The 21,409-nt window shown below is 40.6% G+C and overlaps 1 protein-coding gene across 1 annotated transcript in view; it reads left to right on the forward strand.

The window, feature by feature from the left end:
- The window catches only part of fndc3ba (fibronectin type III domain containing 3Ba), an 85,901-nt gene that overhangs the window by 28,748 nt on the left and 35,744 nt on the right, over positions 1 to 21,409 (forward strand). The window contains exons 4-7 of the mRNA XM_079262466.1: positions 15,297 to 15,373; positions 16,863 to 17,094; positions 17,219 to 17,390; positions 17,743 to 17,870. Coding sequence (XP_079118592.1) covers positions 15,297 to 15,373; positions 16,863 to 17,094; positions 17,219 to 17,390; positions 17,743 to 17,870 — 609 coding nt within the window. The remainder of the gene's footprint in view (positions 1 to 15,296; positions 15,374 to 16,862; positions 17,095 to 17,218; positions 17,391 to 17,742; positions 17,871 to 21,409) is intronic.

The raw sequence follows: 21,409 nt of genomic DNA on the forward strand, positions 1-21,409 counted from the left end.
TTGCTGCATTAGCTGGCTGGATGTTTTCCTCTGAACACATGGAGGTGGGAATCAGGGGTCTGTTTTGTGTTGTGCCAGCAGATGTATGCAGTTTTTTGCTCCCTCTACTCTCTGATTAATGTTCTTCGTGCTCGTCCAGGGTATCCTGATTCTGTTATTTCACGTCTTCACGCTTCTTCAAAATCGATCAGCCCTGCTGTCGGTAAAGACGTTCCGCTGACCTTAATGCTGCTCAGAATGGCTTTGATAAGACATCAATGCGATACTTCTCTTGTAATGTTAACTAGAAACTGTATTGTAACCACAACATGAAAGTGCTTATCAAAAAAAGTCATCTAAATGAGACATGCTACAAAAAGATTGTAATGAAGAAGCTTTATAGTCTTGGTTTCATGGAACTCACCTTTATCGCTTTATTGTAAGTTTCAGCCACCATGTATGAACCACAGACTCTTGTTGAAATGTCGTATCTTCGTTAGTTATATGAAATTATTTGGTCTCCTTATGATGCATATTGTAAATGAAATTCCTTAAAGATTTGTTCAAACTCGGGCAAACTAGGAAAGAATGGGGACATGAGAAGATGTTAAACAGGCAGAATATCCCCTTCATTTCACTTCATTCCTCCACTTTGTTGCCCTCTACGTCTCTCTTTCACTGGGTTTGTCTCTGCTTCTCCTCGCTGCACTGTTTACCCCGTTTGGATAGGCTATGCTGATATTGCTCTTGTTGGATTCACTGCCTTGCTTGAGAAGTTTGCTGAGGTTTTCTGTGACTAGCCTTCTGCCAGAGTGTGCACTTCTACTCTCTGAGCCCTTTGATGTAAATGGAAATTGCTGGTTGAGAGAAAAATGATGGAAAGTCTCGCGGCCTGTGTTTACTTCCAGCCAGATGGCTCTAAACAAACTGGGTGAGGAGACACAAATACATTTTTTCAGAAGGGTTTAATTTAGTGTACTGTTTTGGATGGTCCTTTTGCTGTTTGTAACCAGAAGTGGTTGTTTTAGGATCTTTTTCAAACCTGCCTTGAAATCCAAATCCCACCCATACGGGACAGAGTGACAGGGTCGCTGAAATAAAAGTTGCTGTGCAATAGAAATGTGGAAGATGTCTGTATTCAGGTCAGCTGAAAGCATATACAGTGCATTTATGATAAATCAGCTTATTGTTTTAATCGCTCTTCCTTGGGAAAATAAATAATAAAGTCATATTATCCCAAAATAGAGCCCAATTTTCTCTTTGCTTTTCTTTATGTTTGAAAAGGTGTCATTAAGAATACTAGCAGGTACTAATGTTATTGTCAGGCTCAGAAATGAATCTTTTAACCACCTTAATTTAATTTTAAGTGCCCAGAACAGTCATTGTGTCCTATTTTCTTTTTGCCATTATTTGTATTTTATCTGTCTAATAAAACTGTTTGGCACTACAGAAAACAGGGTTCTTTTCAGCTTTTGTTGTAAAGGTTTTTTTTTTCTAAATGATTCAATGGAGTTTTAAATCATCAAATTGGATTGTGTAATTTTCAGTCAACTAACAAATACAACTCAACAAATTTCCAGCTGCAAGATTGTCACCTGGCGTCCGCATTACTCACATAAATGCATTCCTAAAACAAGCAGCCCAAACTATTTGTCAAGCTCATTGCAATGAATTAGCAGTGATGTCTCAGTTGTGTGTTGAGTCAAACCGAGTGTTTTCCAGCTTTCTCTCTGCTAAACATTGCATCTAGCTGACTTCTGTTGAATCTATGTTTATGGAGCATGCTTCATATCATAGCAGAAACAGATCAAAGAATGGCAAAATCCTGTATGTGTGTGTGTGTGTGCTGTATGTATTCGTGTGTAAGTATGCCTCTGTGTGTACTTAGTATTTATGTAATCTCAGCTTGACAGGCGGTGAAGAAAAATCTTTTTGTAGGATTTACCTACAAGATTGTCTGCCCTCGGGGCAACTGTAAAACTGGTTAAAGGGAGTGTTTTGAGTGCGTATATCTTAATTTTGTGTTATGTCCCATTGTATTTGGGTAACTGGTCGCCATGGGAACTGTCTCTGACTCCAGGTGGTGTGCAATGGAATGTGATCCCTCTGGGCACAGTTAAGTGTACTTTGTGCATGTGTGCTTGTGTGTTGCATACCTGACTTTCTCTTTTTCTTCAACCAACAATCTCAACTCCAAAGTAGTTTGTAAGAAAGAGAAGAACAGAGACAGAGATTCAATTCGACGCAAGGTAGTTTAAACCTGTACTTCAGTGTGTGTGAGGCATAGAGAGAATTGGCTGTTGCTGCATGCCCTGCCTGGCACTTAATTATAAACTCAATGCCCTCACTCAGTAAAGGCATGAGGAGGCAGGGCAAGGATGAGAGAGGGGAAGGAATGGAGGTGAAATAAAATGACAGAATGCAGGAAGGTAAATAAAGGAGGCAGGAAGAGAAAGAAGGATAGAGTGAGAATAAGCGAAGTAGACGCTGCATGTCTGGTCGTGCCTGCTGCTGTGCATTCCGGGTGAGGCCACTTCCTCCATGCGATGACCCCAGCCACCTCTGTGCTGCAGCTGAGCCGGCCTAGTTTGCCAGCTCATAATTTCTGTTGCGACTGGCCCACTTGGGTAACCTGGGAGTGGGAGTGGTTTGGAAGAGGAGAGCATTGTGACTGCAGCCCTTGAGAATACAGCGTCTGTGTAGAGGAGATTTTTCCAGACAGACAGGGGGAGAAGGAAAGATCTTTTCCAGGGATGAAATTCTTGGCTATATTGAAGCTCAGGGTACAGCTGGAGCACTTCTTTCCCCTTTCTCCACCTTCAAAACTTCCTCACCTCTTTCTCTTTAACTCTTCCACTTCCACTTGTCCTTGCTTATCTGTCTTTAAATATGTTTTTTTGGTTATGAGTTTTACTTATAAGCACGCAGTTTTTAAACATAGGTCTCAAAACCTCTTCATTACTTCATAAACTGTCAAGAAAATTGAAAGTAGGTGCAGTGATTTATTAAAATGTGCACAAAAAAAATAGAACTGCAGAGTTTGACAAGTTGTATAACCATAAAAGTTTATATTGGGTTCAAACATCCTCATATGTGAACACATCCTGAACTTGCTTTAAAAAAAAACAACTTCTTTTTATGTGTAATTTCTTTAAAAAGTTTAAAGGAATAGTTCTGCAGGATGTCCTAAAGCTTTTCTTAGGATCTTGGCTGTCTTTTGTTTTGCACACTGTCAAGATGATCCCACACAATATAAGGTCTTAGCTCAGGGGAGGATTCACTCCAAAATACCAGCTTTTTCTATTCATCTCCTGTCTAATTTGGTAAACAAAAGTCTTTTCACTCTGTTTCCTTCTTTAAAGGAAATATTAGCAGGCGCCATTTCTAATCAGACCACCTCCAAGATCCTAGACCAGGTCTTTGTTGTTTTTTTCCCCATTTCTTAAGGACATCACTTTCAGGTAGTGTTCATCTACTGAAGACAGTTTTTCAGGCCTGAGACTTCTCATTTTGCCTTCCACTTCTTTGTATTTCTCAGTTCTTTTGAGGACACACAGCCATGCTGAAATTATCCAATTTTTCAGCTAATAGGTCTTTGTGAACATCTTGTTGGTGCAAAAATATTACTTTGCTTGTTGAGCTATTTATCTTTTGGTATATTTCATAGATGCAACCACATATAAAGGATTTAAAAACTAAGTGTTTGCAACAGGCTTCTAACAACTATATTCCAAAAGATGCAATTTGAAATGTTTTGCTTAGTTGTCTATTATGTGTAGACACAATATTTAATCATCCCTTGAGCCAGGTGACTTTTTACACCTGAAGGATCCATAGTTCGTCATGTTAAGCAGCTTCAATAAGCCAAGCATTTCTTTAAGAGTGATCAGAAAGAAGAAGCTGTTCAAAAAAACAAATTAAATTACATCCAATACCCAAACATAAAACCTTGGAGATCCATTCCTTCAAACCATTTTTAAAGATTATAAGAACATCTTTCAGGTGTCGGCTTCCCCACAACCCTTAATCAGACTAAGCGGTTAGAATAATGAATGAATAAATGAATGAATGAAGAACATTTTGCCTCTCGGAAGCAGACTTTTGTAGAGAACTCTGAATCCTGGGATCAGTTTAAAATGTTTGCATGCTTGCACATGCCCTGTTTTAATTATATAAATTATATATTGTATTCACCAATCAGCACCTTTTAAGTTGCAAGTTTGGATAATACATATCAATGAGTCTGTATTTATTACAGATTGAACCAAGCGTGCCTGAGTCTTCCTGCACAGCTGCACGAGCTCCACATGTGATTGTTTACATCATGTGTGTTTAGATTTCACAGGGAAGCCCTTGTTTTTTTTTTCTTGGATTGATCTGGGGGGGGGGGGGGGGGGTGTCAGTCAAAGGGTGGGCTTAACCAGGGAGGTCAAGGAATAATTGGAGACAATGGCTGAGAGACCTGAAAATTTTTTTTAGTGTGACCTAGATATACACATCCAGCATGTCTTCACTTACTTGCTCGTCTTATCATCTAACAACAGTAAAGCGTGCACACGTACCCATGCACACACACACACACACACACACACATTACTGCAGAAACACACACAGAAACAGTGGAATTCATAGTTGGAGTGTGGGGGAAAGTCCCTTCTAATTTAGGCCTTCCAGTCTTGTCTTCCATCTTTTCCACTGACATTCTCAACTTCTCTTCTCTTCTCTTCTCTTCTCTTCTCTTCTCTTCTCTTCTCTTCTCTTCTCTTCTCCTTTCATCCATTCTCTCCTCATCCCCTCACACACTTTCTCTGCTCCCAGCGGTGGTGGACACAAACTTGGTGCTGTTCAGACGGTGACTCATACCCCAGGAATGCCCCACATTAACATGTGGAGAGATAGGAAAGAAGTGAGGGGGAGAAGTACAGCGGGGTACAAACACAGCGCATCGTGTACAGAGAAGGGGAAAAAATTTGTAAAAAGTACCAGAAGTTTTGCCGTGGCTCGATTTGAGGATTTCAGAAAGTGGGGGGGAAACAGCAATGAGCAAAAAGAAGCAGAACAGGAAATGATTCCACGACTTTGTGTCTGTCTACGCACCAACAGCTGTTTTACTTCTAGTCTTTCTTTCTCTCTTTTTCTTACTTTCTTTTTTCTAGACTTCTAGAGGTAATTAGAGAAGGAACACAGTGAGTCACCCGTGTCTGGGTTGTGTATGTTATTGTGCACAGGTGCATGCTTGCACATCTTTGCCAGGGGTTTATACACACAACCGTATGAATTTGTGTATGTGTGCATGTACGTTTGGGCGATGAGTGAAGTACAGTATGTCAGAACTATGGGTTTAATGTTGCTTGGATACCAATCCCAAAACATTTGTTTCTCCATGCTTGAGAATAGTCTCATGTGATAACACTGGGAACAAGTAGTAAGAGTTTGTGTGAGTGGTTATGTCCAGATTTAAGCCATGCTAGCCTGAATGTGTATTTGATTTTAGAATGTCGTTTAAGCCAAGGTGACCGTGATTTATGTCAGTGTACACCATCTGAATGCCACTATGCTTTAAATGTTAGTTGTGTATCAACAACGGCAACGCTTTCATGTCTCTTTTATGTCAGCGCAACACCCAAAGAGGTCATACACTTATGTCCAGGTGTGTATCCAGAAACTTATCTGCTGGCTGAAATTTGTTTGTCATAGCGTGTACGTTTGTGCCTGTGAGTATGTGCGCAGCTGTTAAAGTGTCTGTTTGCACATGTTTAGGATCTTGAGAACAAAGCTTAGTGTCCCTCCAGACATTACGTTGCTCTGCTCTGGAGCCGATCCAGCAGCAGAAGTAGGTCGCCCGACAGCACCCTTCCTCTAGGTGGGGAAGAACCAGAGAGCGATCTGGGCTGGGTGGAGGTATGGGCTGGCTCTCATACAACATGCTGAACACACTGAACAATGTTTGTAGGCTAGCGGGTAATTTAGACGACAATCAGGATAAAAGATCATAAGGTAAGAAATGTAATGCTCCTGGCAAAGTTTGGAAGCACCTCCCCCATGATGAGTTGACTTGAGTGTATTTGCCAAAATAGGAAAGACTTATTTCAGTATAACTGCAGGAATCTAGTTTTATAAAAGGGTAAATCATTTTTGAAAACTGCAAGTATTTGATACAATTTCTGTAACTTTTAACAGTGATGATTTTTATGTGTTCATGTAGAAATAATAATACTTATGGTGTGTTCAGACCAAACGCATTTTGAGCGTCAAAAATGCTCAAAACGCTGAATGCTCGACGCTGGTCACTAAACTGCCACTTTTGTGTCCGACGCCCAAAACGCTCCTGACGCTCCTGCCGCGTTTGCCACTTGTCTGGAGCGAGCGGCAAATGTGGTGGAAAAGAGAGGGGAGAAAGGCGAAACTTTTCTTCCTGTCAGTCTGAATGATGGCAGATTCAGTAGAGATATGGCATGGTTTTATTTAATAAATAAAGCTAGAGAACGTCGTCGTAGGGCAGTGATAGTCACTGTTAATGCAACAAGAGCCGCACTCAGCAGAGAGCCGCCACCCCCTCCAAACAAAGCGTTGCCAGGGAGCGTATCCTGCTACGTTGCCAAATCAGTAACTTTCAGCTTTTTAGCAAGGAATGGTTATCCTAAATATTGCACAGAGTAATGGCGTCTCAGCCCCCTGTCTGGGTTCTCCACAGAAATCCTCCAGGAGCTGCAAGCTGATCGCTCTGATTGGTTGACGTCCTGTGTCGAGCGGCCAAAGTTCAGCTTTGCCCATCTCTGGCTTTTGATGCGCGTTCCGTGCGGAACGCACATTGAGCTTAAAAAACTTCTTAAATTTTCGGCGTGTTCCACGCGGAACCACAACGCAACACGAGAAAGCCACGCCTCCACATAGACTTTACATGGCAACCTGCCGCTCTTGACACTCAAAAGGTGTTTGGTCTGAACACACCGTTAGAGCAAGATCTCATAGGCCACCAGCTCCACTGTCAGCGTAATGTTCACATTTTTTGCTTGATTACGACACAGTTTACCACATGATGCACATGTTCACAAGTAATTTCTTGCAAGTCAAAGTCAGCTCTCAAGTCTTTGAGTGGCAAGTCCAAGTTAAGTCCCAAGTTGCTTGTATTAACTCATTCATCATTCATTTTCTATCCCACTAAGTCGGTTCACAGTGAAGCTGGAGCTTATTCCAGCAATTAGCACCTGCCTTTTCTGTGCTAATTGCTGGAATATGCTGCAGCTTCACTGTGAACCTGAACTGGACTTAGTGGAATAGAAAATGAATGATGAATGAGTTAATACAAGCAACTTGGGACTGAGCAGATCACCAGTCCATTGCAGAGCCAACATGGAAAGAAAAATAACCGCTTACATTGACTTTCATTCCGACTGAGAATTTAGTGACCAATTAACCTAACATGCATGTCATTGGATAATGGGAGGAGTCGGGAGTACCAGGAGAGAACCCAAGTCTCCTTTGGTTGTAATAAAATCAAATCAAATGAAATTTTGTTTATAAAGTACTTTTTATGCTGAAGGGAGCACGAAGTGCTTTACAGCATAAAAGAAATTTATGCATATAAAAAAATGTAAAAGCCATCACCCACCAGAGTATATAACAGTAATTTAAAAACACACACCTCATTATAGTCTCTTTCTCATGCGTTCACACACACAAACATTAGTGCATGAATAACCGCCTCCACTCCCAATAAGTAATCCGCCATGCAAAGCCTGTCGTCTGGTCTGCCGGACCACTGCATTGTATTATGCAAGGAATTTCAAATCCATACTCCCCCTTTTACCTAACAGCAAATGTAACAGCAGTGATCTCAAGCTTTAAAAGCTGAAGCAGTCAAAAGCAGAATTTGGGAAACCTTGAGATTAAAATAAAAATGTATTCAGACTTGTTACTATGCTTTTAACAAGCAACTTATTTAAGAGTTTTTAATGCGCAAAAATATAACTTTGGACACATAGAGAACTTTTCAAAGCTAATCCTGTAGTTTACAGCTTCCTTCTACCTCCTAGGCTAGAGTCCTGATGTTTCACTGGCCCTTTGAATCAGGTGTGTTGCAGCAGAGGAACATGATGCAGGTCCAGAGTTGGTGACCCCTGAGTAGGGGTGTAATAAACAAAAATACAAAATAAACAAACCAGCAAACAAAAAACTCGAAATGACTGAATGAGATGAGTGCAAAAATATTCAAATAAAACTTGTAATCATTTTTTTTTTTTTTTTTTTTTTTAATTTTTTAAATAATAAATGCATATCATTAATGTATATGTCAAATATTGAGGGAAAAAAAGGCACATAAAAGGGCATGTTATGGTGCTTGAGGTCCTGGGTTCAAATTTTGGACGAACCCCAATTATGTTACTGTCCCTAAAACACGAACAAAATATAATGTCACCACAGATCAGTAATAATGAAAGAAGTTTCATAAAATAAAGGCATGACAAACTAAAACCATAAAGGAGTAGAGTGTCCGTGCTGCTGCGGTTTCATACAGCTATGTGAGCATTTCCAACCAATCACCAAAGAGGCAGAAGGCAAGTTAGGCTCACGCGTTCACCACGCCTAGACAATGGCATGCACAATGGAAAGAAGCCTGCAGAATTACCTGAAAATGTCAGCGTTTGGCTAGTATGGCTGTTCGCCAGCAAGCACTTCACCACAGTTTTTTTCTTGAGCTTTCTTAATGCTGATCTTTGATGTTGATGAGATCATCCCACTGTTGATAGTTTCATCAGCTGACACAACAGATAAGAACTTTTACTTGTTTCCTTACGACACAGTTATGCAACTTTGAGTTTAACAGCTTAAAGTAGAGTGGCTCACTCATCCTAAGGAATGTGTTTACACATACCTGCATAGACACACACACACCCACACAAACACACACACAAACACAGAAAAATATACATACAGCAAGGCCCTGTGTTCAAACGTTGCAATTCTCAAGCTTATGATTTACATTCCACTGCAAATCAGCTGCCCGCTCAAATTACAGCCTCTTGAGTGGAACATAGATTCAGGATCCAAAGTGTGGATATCCACTCTTCTGAAGGCGTTCGTCACATGAGACACCAGCTGTACGTCCATTCATCCATGACTGTGTATGTGTGCTTGAACATGCGCTATATTCCACCTCACCCTGCTGAGTGTCAGTGTCAGGAGAGCAAAGGACCGAAGGCAGGGCAGTGCAGGAAGTCCTCACTTCCTCCTTGATCACTGAGCCTCACCCTGCCCAAGGCAAAGACGTCCGCTGGATTTGACTGGAAGCAGAAAAACTGGAGGCCTGTGAATCGGGTGCATTATTGTTAGTCTGTACACATGCAAGCATTAAGTGATACAGGTTGTGTGTATACTGTGCATTGACTGTGCTATTTATAAGTTGTCTCCCATATTTCCTGCTGAAACAATCTCGCCATCTTCCTCACTCTGTTTCTCCTTTTATTGTTTCCCTCTCATTACACTTCCCATTATGCTCCTCACTCTGTTCCCTCTCTGAGCATCTAGTAGCCACATCAGCTGACTAAAAGATCCATTGGGATTCGTTTCATTTTTATAAAAGGCATTTGTCTTAGAAGTGACAATAGGCCATGTGCTCCCAGTGTGTGTTTTTGTGTGTGTGTGTGTGTGTGTGTGTGTGTGTGTGTGTGTGTGTGTGTGTGTGTGTGGATTGGCTAGGCAGTAGAGGAAGCTGTCGTGGGAGTGACTTGCTCTCAGAGCTCCAAGGACAGATAACATTACCCTGCTGATGCTTACATAACTTCCAGGCAACGCCACGTCACAACTGACCCAGACGCGTGCACACACACACTCATACACACATGTATGCACAGACGCACATTTAAGATATACACATACAGGAATACAAATATCCATCTAGACTGGACAGCTGCCTCCATGGGGCTCTGTTAGGGTGAACAAACTTTGTGCTTTTTGTGGGAAAGTTGTATTGTTAAAGTAAAGAGAACAACAATGCAACTTTTTCAAACTTTTTTGTTTGTTTCTGTGTCGTTTGGAAATCCTTTTGAGTCTAGGTGGCTTGTATGTAGGTCAGCTCACGAACAGGCCCCAACACTCGACACACACACACACAAACAGACACATGCACACATGCCTTCCCGAGAGGGTCTGCGTTTCCTTTCAATGTGGTGACCACATGTGCCGAGATGAAGGAATTGAAGGGAAAGAGAAAAAGCACTTTGCCTTTTTTTTTTTTTTTTTTTTTTAAAGATGGAAAACACTTTCAGTCTGATACTCACAGTTGGCATATATTCACTGTTCGTACTGTCTGATCTATAAGTGTGGATGACCGCATGTGTTTATATGGTGAGCACAAGTAATTGCATTACAAAGGACACAAGTAATTTGGTGTGTGTGAGGCCACTTTTTCTGTGCTGTGCTTTGGGGGCCCTTACACAGCTGTCTCTGACAGCTGTATCATGGGAAACAGCTGATAACATGTTGCTTCATCTCCTCTTTTCTGTGTGTTTATCACTGTATGCATTGGTGCCTGTTGCCCCCTTTTTTTTTTATTATTTAATCATTGTTTAAATTGATTTGCTTTATAAATCAAATCAGCCCGTTGACAAGCAGGTTTGCTGCCTGCCGGAGTTGTGTGTTTGTGCTTGTGTGTGCTAAAGTCTGAGACAGGATGTTTACCATGAACATGTGTATATTTCTTGTGTAAATCTTTATAAGCAAGAGTTTAACTTTGTAAGGCGACACTTAAAAAATTGCGCGCTTGTGTGTACAAATGTTTTATTAGTGTGAGCATGTGGCTGTCATGGGTTTCCTGTTGCAAATTGTCATTTCCAGTTCCAGCCAAGTTCTTCTTATACTATTTCTTTGATTTGGTGGCAGTGGAGTTTAATTCCAGCTGTTATACAGCGAGAGGCAGGGTGCACCCTGGACAGACCATGCCAGTAACAAACACACAGACAAACAGCCTTAAAAAGCCCTGCAACTCCACACCTATCATCAATTTAGAATTACTAGACAACATAACACTCAAGTTTTGGACTGTGGGTGGAAGTTTAACCATTCTCCAGCTGAGATCCTTCTTGCCACCACCCAACTTCACTCTGTATACAATTCACATTATAATTCGAGCCACTTTTCATATCTGCATTGCCTCCCATTAACTTTGATTTGTTGTCATGAGAAAACTGCAGGATCAATGGAAACATCTGTATAGACTTAAACTGAGCAAGATGCTCTCTGCAGCATATGAAGTTCCACCATGGTTCTACATGTCTGTGCTCAGACTCTTTGTCATACCTAACTTAAATTCACAGATTAATTATTATTATTGTATTGTGTCAATGTATTCAAATTTAATTTTGATCAGGATGACCACAACATGTAGAAAATATTGCTTCAAGCGTGTGCATTAACTGTGTTTAGCTGTACCCATCTTTTGTTTGATCTCATTATTTGTTTCTTTTGAGGAAAAACAGACAAGCAATTTTTTTCAAAAGTCAAGAATCACACATTAGGAAGTCCGACAGTAATTCTAAGAAATGCTGGACTTCAGATTACAAATGCTGATGTGCTGTAATAGTGACATCATGCTAAATGCAGGAAATGACCTCATTACTGATCCTCTGATCTGCCTCCTCCAGCGGTCGGAAGCGGAAGAAGCAACAGATGGAAGATGAGTGCAGGGAGCACACAGGGGCTGTGGAGTTGCTGAACTGTGTTGTCTGGGATTTCAACAGGATTAGGCAGAGGAAGTCAGGACTTTATTTGTGGTGCTTAAAGGGTACAGCTGGAGACGAGACCGCAGAGTGACGTTACTGCTATGCAGATCACGGACCACACTCACTTGTGTAACTTATGTATGTGCACCCCCACACGCACACAATTACAACCGTTTCTATGCACATGTACAAATGCTCGATTATCCTCTCTAAATGGAAGTCAGTCTAATATTGTATGACTTACAGCTGTGTGTGTGTGAGGGATTGCAGGACAAAGAGTGTCTTGTATTTTGGGGAAGGGTTGGGGGTAGTTGGGCCTGTTGGGTCCAGTCCTGGGGGCCAGGGATGGGAATGTTCCCTTAGTGTGTGTGCATGTGTGTGTGTGTGTGTGTGAGCAGAGGAATGCTGCTGTTTGCTGAGTGAAGAGCACAGAGGCAGCAGAGACTGTCCAAACACACGTCTGTTTGCCAAGAGTGTATGTGTGTCTGGGAGTGTGTGTGTGTGCAAGCAAGAGGGAAAGTGTGCTATGAACAGGGATGGAAAGAAGTTTAGGGGAACTCTGTGTGTGTGCTGTGTGTTCTCCACATGCTATGACCTTCTTCTCAATGAGCACTTTCATATCCAGTCCCGCTCTCTATGCTAAGGAAGCGGATGGGACAGAAGAGGCCTGTCTCTACCTACCTGTGACCCACTCACTGCACACACTAGTCCACACTGCAGACTTTGCGAAGGTTGTGTTTGCGTGTGTGTAGGTGTGTGTATGTTTACTGTACTGTTACCCGTTTGTTTGGTCGATGAGAGGTCAGGCCGGTGGGTGAGAGGCGGAGGAGTGGAAGGGAAAGTTGATGGAAAGAGGTGGGCAAGGAAGATGGGGAGGAATGGCGGAATATGAAAACGATGAAATTAGGAAGGGTGAAGTGAGAAATATTTGGAAAAAAAAAGTGAGGGGTGTAAGAAGATTAGTAAAAGAGGGATTTGATATTGGAGGGATTCTTCAAAAGGAGATGAAAAGATAGAAATGAAAGTAAGTGAGTGAGAGCAGAAGAGGGAAGATATAAGAACTGAATGTGGGAGAAGTTGTTAGCTCGGCCTGTGCTGAATGGAGGAAAAATAAAAATGGGAAACATGAACAGAATCAAAAAAGATATATAGGAAAGATACACTTCATCTGAATAAATTTCGCTCCACTCCATAGACCTCCACAAGAACCTGTTGACACTGATTTTCAGTCCAGCTATTATGTCTTTTGGCTCACATCAACGTTTTCTTCTAGTTTCCCTTAGATTAAATTCATGACAGCCATCTTTGCATGAAGACGTATTATGATGGGGTTTTTTCGCAAACAGTGACCCAGGTCATCTCGGGTCCTGTGTCAGATCTTTCATGAGTTTGTCTCAATTTCTTAAGTGTATCACTTTCAGATACTGCAATATTTTTTCCCCCTGCCACTTCTTTAGTCCTCTGTTTATCCAGTGTTTAACGTCTCGCTGTAGTCAGACCATGCTCTTTGGGTATGACCTTGTTAAATACAAAAGTATGATCTTCTTTCTGTCAAACTTTGTTATCTTTTGTATAATTCATATGCAATTACAGATATGGGAACAAATTCTGTCTTTTCATCAAGTATTATCTATAAAGACGCTGATTAAAATAAGTTATTTTCTCATGGTTGATTATCCAGAAAACAGCAAATACATGCAGCATTTATGTGAGCACTAGGCTGAAACTAGGTGATAAGGCAATCACAGTCAAAAGAAAGCAAATAAAAGACCTTTAGAAAACTATTTGTTAGGACTATCTTAGAAGACTGAGTCTGTTCCCTTGGCAAGACAATTTAGAAATGAATGATGTCTCCTTACTTTTGCACATTACCACATATGCCAGAGTTAGCCACACTATGTGGTGATGTACTGCCTTATAGCGTGTTCATTTTGGGGCTTTTCTCGATAAGTCACATGCAAAAATTACTGACAAACTAATGGAAAATTGGTACAATGTCAAGGAACATACTTTTACCCAGCAACCAGCAGGATTTTAAATGTTTGAGCCTTTTTGGGTAGCTAGCAGATGCTAACGGCCTCAAGTTTGTTTGTAGCTGCTTGCTTAACTCTGGTTTACTGTAATTTACTGTAACATTATCTTCAATAACAATTACTGTGTTCTGACCAAACAAATTACTCCATATCACAATATAGTGTCTCTAAACTTTATACTTGTTATTTCCCTGTTTGGAAGCTTATGAGGTTAAACCCTTCTGGGTGGCACTCACATGCTAGTTATCTCAGTTTGTTTTTAGCCAAGTGCCATATGGCTACTTGTTGAATCCAGATCTAGCTCTTTAATGTCATACTTTACACCTGTTACGCTCATCTGGTTTCATCCTAACCTAAAAATTGCGTCTTTTCTTTCAAATTCCGACCTGCTAAAAGTTATGCGTACTTTTAACTATACTTGCTACTGATTATTGTAATCTGGGATCAGCCATGTCTCCCTCCATTGCACTGAAAAAATACTGCCGCAAGACTCATTACTGGTGCAAAAAAGAATGAACATATGACTGCTGTGCTAATTTCCTTCACTTCCTGATTTTGGATTAATTTAAAAAAAAAAAATACTGCTCACTTTCAAAACCTTACTTGGCCTCTCCCTGACATACATCTCAGGTTTATTTACATGGTATGTGTTCTCCTGGACAATGACATCTACAGACATTTTCTCTAAACATTGTTTAATAACTTAGGTGCAATTTAATGTTTACATAAAGGTGAATTCACTTCTAAGCCTGATCAGCTGGTTGTGTTTATTCAACTTTTAAAAATCAAATTTTGTGTGATTTTAGTAAGACTAACTTGTTTATATGCATTTCAAGTCTAGTTTTAGTCAGACTAACACAAAATGTGTAATCTTTTACCAACATTAAGCAAAATCATTGCGTTGTACCCCTAGATGTTGTGTATTTGTTTTTTTAAAATTATTTTATGTGTGACAACGACCTGTGAAGTAGAAGAGGTTGAAGACATAGTTTTCTGTTATTCGGCACACGTCACCACAGACAGAAAATATTAGTGTTCATACTTGCATGTGTGTTTGTAGTTAGTGGGGGCCTCTGTTCATGTGTGTGTATTTTGTGTGTGTGCCTGTACTGTGTGATTTATTCTGAGGCCAGGTCTGCCTCCAGCTGTCCCAACGGGGTCCCAATGACTTTAACAGCTCCAGACCTCCATCACAGAAAACGGAGGAAGAGAGAGACGGAGAGATTTGGGAGGAGGAGATATGGATAGTGGAAAAGTCAACAGAATTTTCAGTCTGCTAATTCTATTTAGATTTTCATGCTTTTCCATTAGTTTGTTTATATGTATATAGTACTTACTACTTTACATCCTACAAATTTATACAAGTTTGAAGCCATTGGTTATAGTGGTTAAAAGTGGTAAAAGAACGAGAGAAACTGTTGCAGCCAAAAGCACTGCAAGATAAAATATTACAAATTTCTGTTGCACTTAACAATTAATGCAGTGTGTAAAATGCATTTGTGTCTCTGTATGTGAACTGTAAATTAAACATTTTATTTATTTATTTATTTATTCCCCCTTGCAGGTCCTGCTGAGGTTCCAATGATGTCCCCAAATGGATCAATCCCCCCCATTCATGTACCTCCAGGATACATCTCGCAGGTATGTCTGCATGATTTTCTTTAGTCTGATGCATTAGTCATCTGCCGTTTTCCCTTTTCTGCTACAATAACTTTATATTAATTATTAATGTATAGTGTTCAGTTTAGAAGCACAAACAAATAAGGCAGTCTCTTCTATGAAGAGCAACAAGCAGGGACGTGCTACTTTTGGGGTCTCACACATGCATGTGCGCCTGCGTTCACCATTAAATGCTCCTGTATTTTTGGAGAAAACACAAAAGCGGGGTTTGCAAAATGTTACAATAAACTGTCCTCACATGTAGAGTGTTAGAAATACATCTGTGGGCTCTTTGTGGTGAGACTGTGCTTCTACGCCAATAGAAGTCAGGTCATTAGCTCACCATGGGTGAGTGTTTGTCTTTGCATGTGTGTGGGTGTGTGTTAGTGGAGAGTGGGCCAAGCATGAGCGGGAAACAGTGTCACTCTTACATAAACAAGTCTGATAGGGGAGGCAGGCGTTCACTGGGCAGTTCTTTTTTCGGGGGGGGGGCCAGTCACACACATAAGATGGACTTTGCATGTGCGTATATCTGTGTGTGATGTGCGTGTGTGTTGTTGCTTTGTGTTTGAATGTGTGTGTCATTTCCAATAAAAGTTACATATGGCGCTGGTATGTAGGCCAGATCATGCAGGAACTTTGCTCTTGTTTTCCTGTAAACACTGTTTTTCTCTTCTTTTTAGCAGCAAAGGGGACGAGGGGCCTCCTCCTTCCTCCACCTCTTACTCTCCCCCACTCTACTAGATCTTTCTCACTCTGATTAGTTTTGTAACCCTCTTCGTCCCCTCCTGACACCTCTTTTATTTCCATGCTTCTTTCTTTTTATCTGTCTTATTATGAGAGTCTGTTACATCTCAGTATGTGTTGGGAATTTTGGGGTGGTACTGTTTGGTGTGTCTCTGATAGTGTGTGTTGTTGTTGTCAGGGACCATAGATTGCTTCCCCTCTCTGCAGGGAGTGTGTATTTGCTCTCTCCTTGGAATGCAGGCATGTGAAAGTGTCTGAATAGTTGGAATGTGTGTGTCCCAATCCATGAATGCGAAAGTGAATACGTGTATAGAATCTATGGTAATTTGAGGCAGATATTTAAACCTTGTTGTTATTGAAATGTGCCCACCATCTGATGACAATGTTGCACTTGTTTGCGCCATTTTAAGGGACAACACCACGTCGTTTTGGTTGCCAAAAACCTTTCTTCAATTAATTCCTTCATTCGATGTCCTCATGTCCCACACAGAACACCTGCTTTTCGCTTGACTAAAACTCAAGCCAACTTTACCATGGGAAACCTCTACTGCACAATGAAAAAGCAACCATATATTTGTGAAGTTTTCCAAAAAACCAACTGCTTGTGGGCACAAAAAAAAAAATCTGATATCTCAGTCACATACACACAAACACACACAAATGTGTCGTCTTTGTTTCAAAAGTCTGTATCTGTGTCAAATCTCCATATTGCTTTGTCCCACAGGTGCTGGAGGACACAACGGGGGTTCGCAGAGTGGTGGTGACTCCTCAGTCTCCAGAGTGCTACCCTCCTTCCTACTCTCCAGCCCTGTCCCCCACACACCATCTGCCCCCGTACCTGGCTCACCCTCACTTCATCCCCAACTCTCACACTTTCTACCCCCCTGTAAGCCCAGGGGAGATGGCACCCCACCAGTACTACCAGCACCACCTTCCCCCCATGTATGGTGATCCAGGTACTGACTGAATGGACTTACCTGCTGAACAACCATAGTATTTTATGTTAAAAAAAAAAAATGTTAAGAATTGGAATAAGTTACATAAAAACTGCTATTTATTATTATTATTTTCTCTCCTCAGAAATAATTCCAGTTTATGGTATGTCAAACTACATAAGCAGAGAGGAGACATACAGCAAGCCCCAACCTAAAAAGATAAAGGAACAGAGACAACTAGAGCGACAGAACCGGCTTAATTCCCCTCCCTCCACTCTCTACAAGGGCAGTCTGGGGCCAGCACACAACGGATACAGGTGATCCATCACATTGCATCTGGGCTTTTAATGATTGGCATGAAGATGAATTTACTGATGTATAGATTGTCTTTTAATGTTTTTTTTTTTTTGGGGGGGGGGGGGGGGGGGGGGTTGTAATAAACTTGAATAATTGCTGTTCACCTTAACATGTCATCACATTTTGATGAAATACATAAACATGTCACATCTGTCTTTTCATTTGTATACTTATTTATTATTTGTCTGTTTAGTAATTATGACTGTTTCTTCAGTTAATGTTTCATTGCTTACACCTTGATTGTCACAATTAATTCTTTTTTTTTTTTTTTTTTTAAATCCTTTTGTTTTTTTTGTTTGGTTTATATTGCAGCAACAAATCGCACGCGTCATCACTGGGGTCAGTGGGATCAGGCGGAGTCAGCAGTCCAGGGGGCAAGAAGCCAGAAAGACGACTCCGCAGCAGTCCACGAAACAGTGAGCCAGAGACACACACACAAGGTAAGAAACCCACACAAGTAGAAAGCAATTAGAAAGACTGGCAAGGTTTTTTGGGGGCTTAGATAATTTTTTTTTTTTTTTTTTTTGGCCTTTCAGATATTGAAATTACAACTACACAAGGACTGAGTACAGAAATGTGAAATCAATGAAATTTTCTTTCTCACACATTAAACCATTAACATGCCAAACTACTGTGATTAACAAAAAAGAGCCCATCACTATAAGCATTAAGACTATCTAAAACACGGTATGTTAAATTCTTGATTTTACATATCTGTCAATAGACATGTCAAAAAAAGAGCAGTGGAACTGCTTTATTGTTTAAATAATGGATATATTACCAAGCAACAGTAACGTCATATCTTTTTGTGGAGGAGTAACTTATGTTTTTGCTGCATGCTCTTTCTGTTGGTCCCCATGTGACTGCATCTGTTGTCTTCAACCTCGGTGCCTCTCTGCATTCAGAGGCCAGATAAAACACACCCTTCGTTCCTCTGTTTCTACTCCTCTCTGTCTCTTTTCTGCACAGAAAGTCACCTAATAAATGAATGGATAAAGAATGAATGCCGTCTCGCTGAGATGAAGCGCTCAGAAGGGGGCAGGTGGAGGGATTGAGGTGGGAAGATGGGGAAGGGGGTAAGAAAGGCTGTCTGGGTAACCACATAGCTGAACCCGTCCCTGAGCGCTATCGTTTTACCCTCACTACAATACTGGCCTTGTTACTGAAGGCTCAACCACAGAGACGGGGGTTTGGTGGGAGAAGTGCGAGAGAGATAGGGGGAGGAGGGAGTCACATACCTGTAGAGTCCTGCTTGGGATGAAGGAAACCTTTGAGCTCAGAGATTTAGACACCAAAGTTCAGCTTCATCACTTGTGCAACCACATATACACACCAGCACATCTGCTAAGACAGCACACGCTCACATACACTAACATGTGGTGCTACTTTTCTTTAATAACAAGTCTTTTTCACATCAAAGTTATTGAGAAGAGCAGAATATGTCCTTTATGTGCTCACATGTAGCACACAGGGGTCTCTGTGACGGTGATGACAGAAAAGCTTACAGACGTATGAATTTTTTGTTTTCCTGACTGTAGCTTGTCAAGCTCTTCTTAAAATTCACCATCCCCATTGAACAACAGTTAGTCCTTCACTGCAGGACTCCAGCTGGGTCAGCGTTAGATAATTTTTTTCCCAAAGATCATGATCAGAACTAACAAAAGAAAAAAAATTACAAGTATACCTGGTTTAGGTCTGTAAGATTTTCACTGCATGATACATTACAATAATGATGTTACTGTGATAGCAATGGAAAACTTAGATAAAATATACCATTATCAGACTGAAACCCTCTAACATCTGGTTCCTGATAGCAGTGTGAAAGTGTTTAATTAGCATACAGTCCCAAGTCAAAGAACTCTGCAGCAGACATGAGATTTAATTAGCTCCAGCTTGGCTCTGCATTAATGGGAATACAACACCAGGATATACTTTCTAATTTCACTGAGGATGCTGCGGTCAGGGCAACAGAAATACATGTCTCCCAACTGTAGCATCTCCCAAAGGCTCTGAAACTGACAACAGCAAGTCAAGGAGAAAGGATACAGTCAAAAGTAGCATATATACATATATGCTACTTTTTATATATATTTATATATATATATATATATATATATATATATATATATATATATATATATATATATATATATATATATATATATATATATATATATACTGTACTCTTTTAATAAGTAGTTTGTGTATAAACTAAGAATTTGAAATACAGAACTGAAAAATAATGGACTGAAATTGTGCAAAAATGACAAAACTATATCAGTACAGTATCAGTTTTTAACTCTTAATTTTATTCACACTTGAATAATTAACCCACATGTGTAGTAACATAGGAGACCTGGAGGACCCTCATAAATTAATATTAAAAGAACCTTAGTTTAATTTCTATTCAAACTAGTGTGTTAACAATCTAATTTAACATAAAATCTGCAAATGTCTTTACATTTGAAAATATGTGTTTAGGATTAACACAGCTCAAATTGATGTCAAACTGAATCTGAGTAAATGGAAAACTTAGTAAGCACAGCAAATAGTCTTTCATTTACATGTTGATGCAGATTAGATGCCGTGTTTTTTATCTGCCAGTATTTTTTCGCAGTAAACCAAGGAAATGGTGTACATATAGGCCATTTCATTTAGGCATTTGTCTCTTAAATGTTCAATTTCCCTTGAACGTGATTTAGGAGGAAGGCTATTCCAGTTGAGATGGGGAAAAATAGATTTATTCAGTGCAGATAATGAAACGCTGAAAAAAGTTTAAGTACACAAAATGATATGCTGAAACGTAACAACAGGAAATAATTGTAATTACTTTCATCTCTAAAAGTCATTACTTACTATGCTTGCCTTCATAATGAGGCCTGTGGCTTATCCAAAGTGACTGAAATGCTATTTTGTAATGCTCTAGAAGGTACCAGCTTTGTAGGCACAAATAAAACCTCCAACCAAGGTTTTGAGAAAACAAAACAAACTACTTGTGCAGCACGTTCCGATCAAAGTGACATACTGTGAGGTTTAAATGGACCGATCAAACATTCTGCTCTATGCAGTTTGAAAGTCAAGTTATCAGGCACAACTAAACCTGCACAAAAGCTCTGCTAAAAAGGACTGGATTTTTTACATTTTTGCACATACATGATACACACAATAATATATTGGAAAGGCAGCTAAGCCTTTGAGTTTCATAGTTTCTTGTAATGCAGACTTCAGCACCCAGACATCAATGACACACATGACTGACAGGAACATGTCAACATGTCTTCGACTGGCTGTTCTGGTCTACCAGGGTCTCCGTACAGGGCTGGAGATCAGGCTGACTCCGCTACACATGTCACAAAACACACTTACACATGTACAAACACCCTGTGAATGAGTTTCCAGTAAGCAATTGAAGCATGAGGGTCCGAAGGATGGGATGTAAACAGAAGGAGGGGAGGAATGTATGATTTGAGGGAAGCATGAGAGCAGACAGATATGGAATGATTGCGAAGAGCAAAAATATTGAACCAGAACTCCTACATCATAAAGTGAGGAAAAATGGAAAGACAAGAGAGACGAAGAGCTAAAGAGCAGAGTACAAACATTCCGACAAAGTTGCTGCTTGGCCTAGCGGATCCAAGTGCACCACACACATCCACACACAGACACACACAGCCGCCTACGCTTTGCCCTTGATGCCCTCTCTTTCCCTGTGTGTGTGGTGATTGCCTCGTGCCAGTAAGGCAGCAGGCTGACTTGGCTAGCGCAGTGTCCATTCCCTAGGAAAGCCAGATCCGCAGGCCTTTTGCCTCAGAACTCAACTGCTTGCTGAGCAGAAACAGATGTGTGCTTCGTAGTCTCTGTTCCTCCATCTTGGCTCTGCATCATCACCACCGCAAATCCTGTCTCTCACTCAGAAAAACTGGGATTTCAGCAGAAACAGATGGGCCGGCTCCCTCAGCCCCTCCATCTTTGTTGTTAC

The sequence above is a fragment of the Telmatherina bonti genome, assembly GCF_933228915.1.
Source record: "Telmatherina bonti genome assembly, chromosome: 22".
Classification (NCBI taxonomy): Eukaryota; Metazoa; Chordata; class Actinopteri; order Atheriniformes; family Telmatherinidae; genus Telmatherina; species Telmatherina bonti.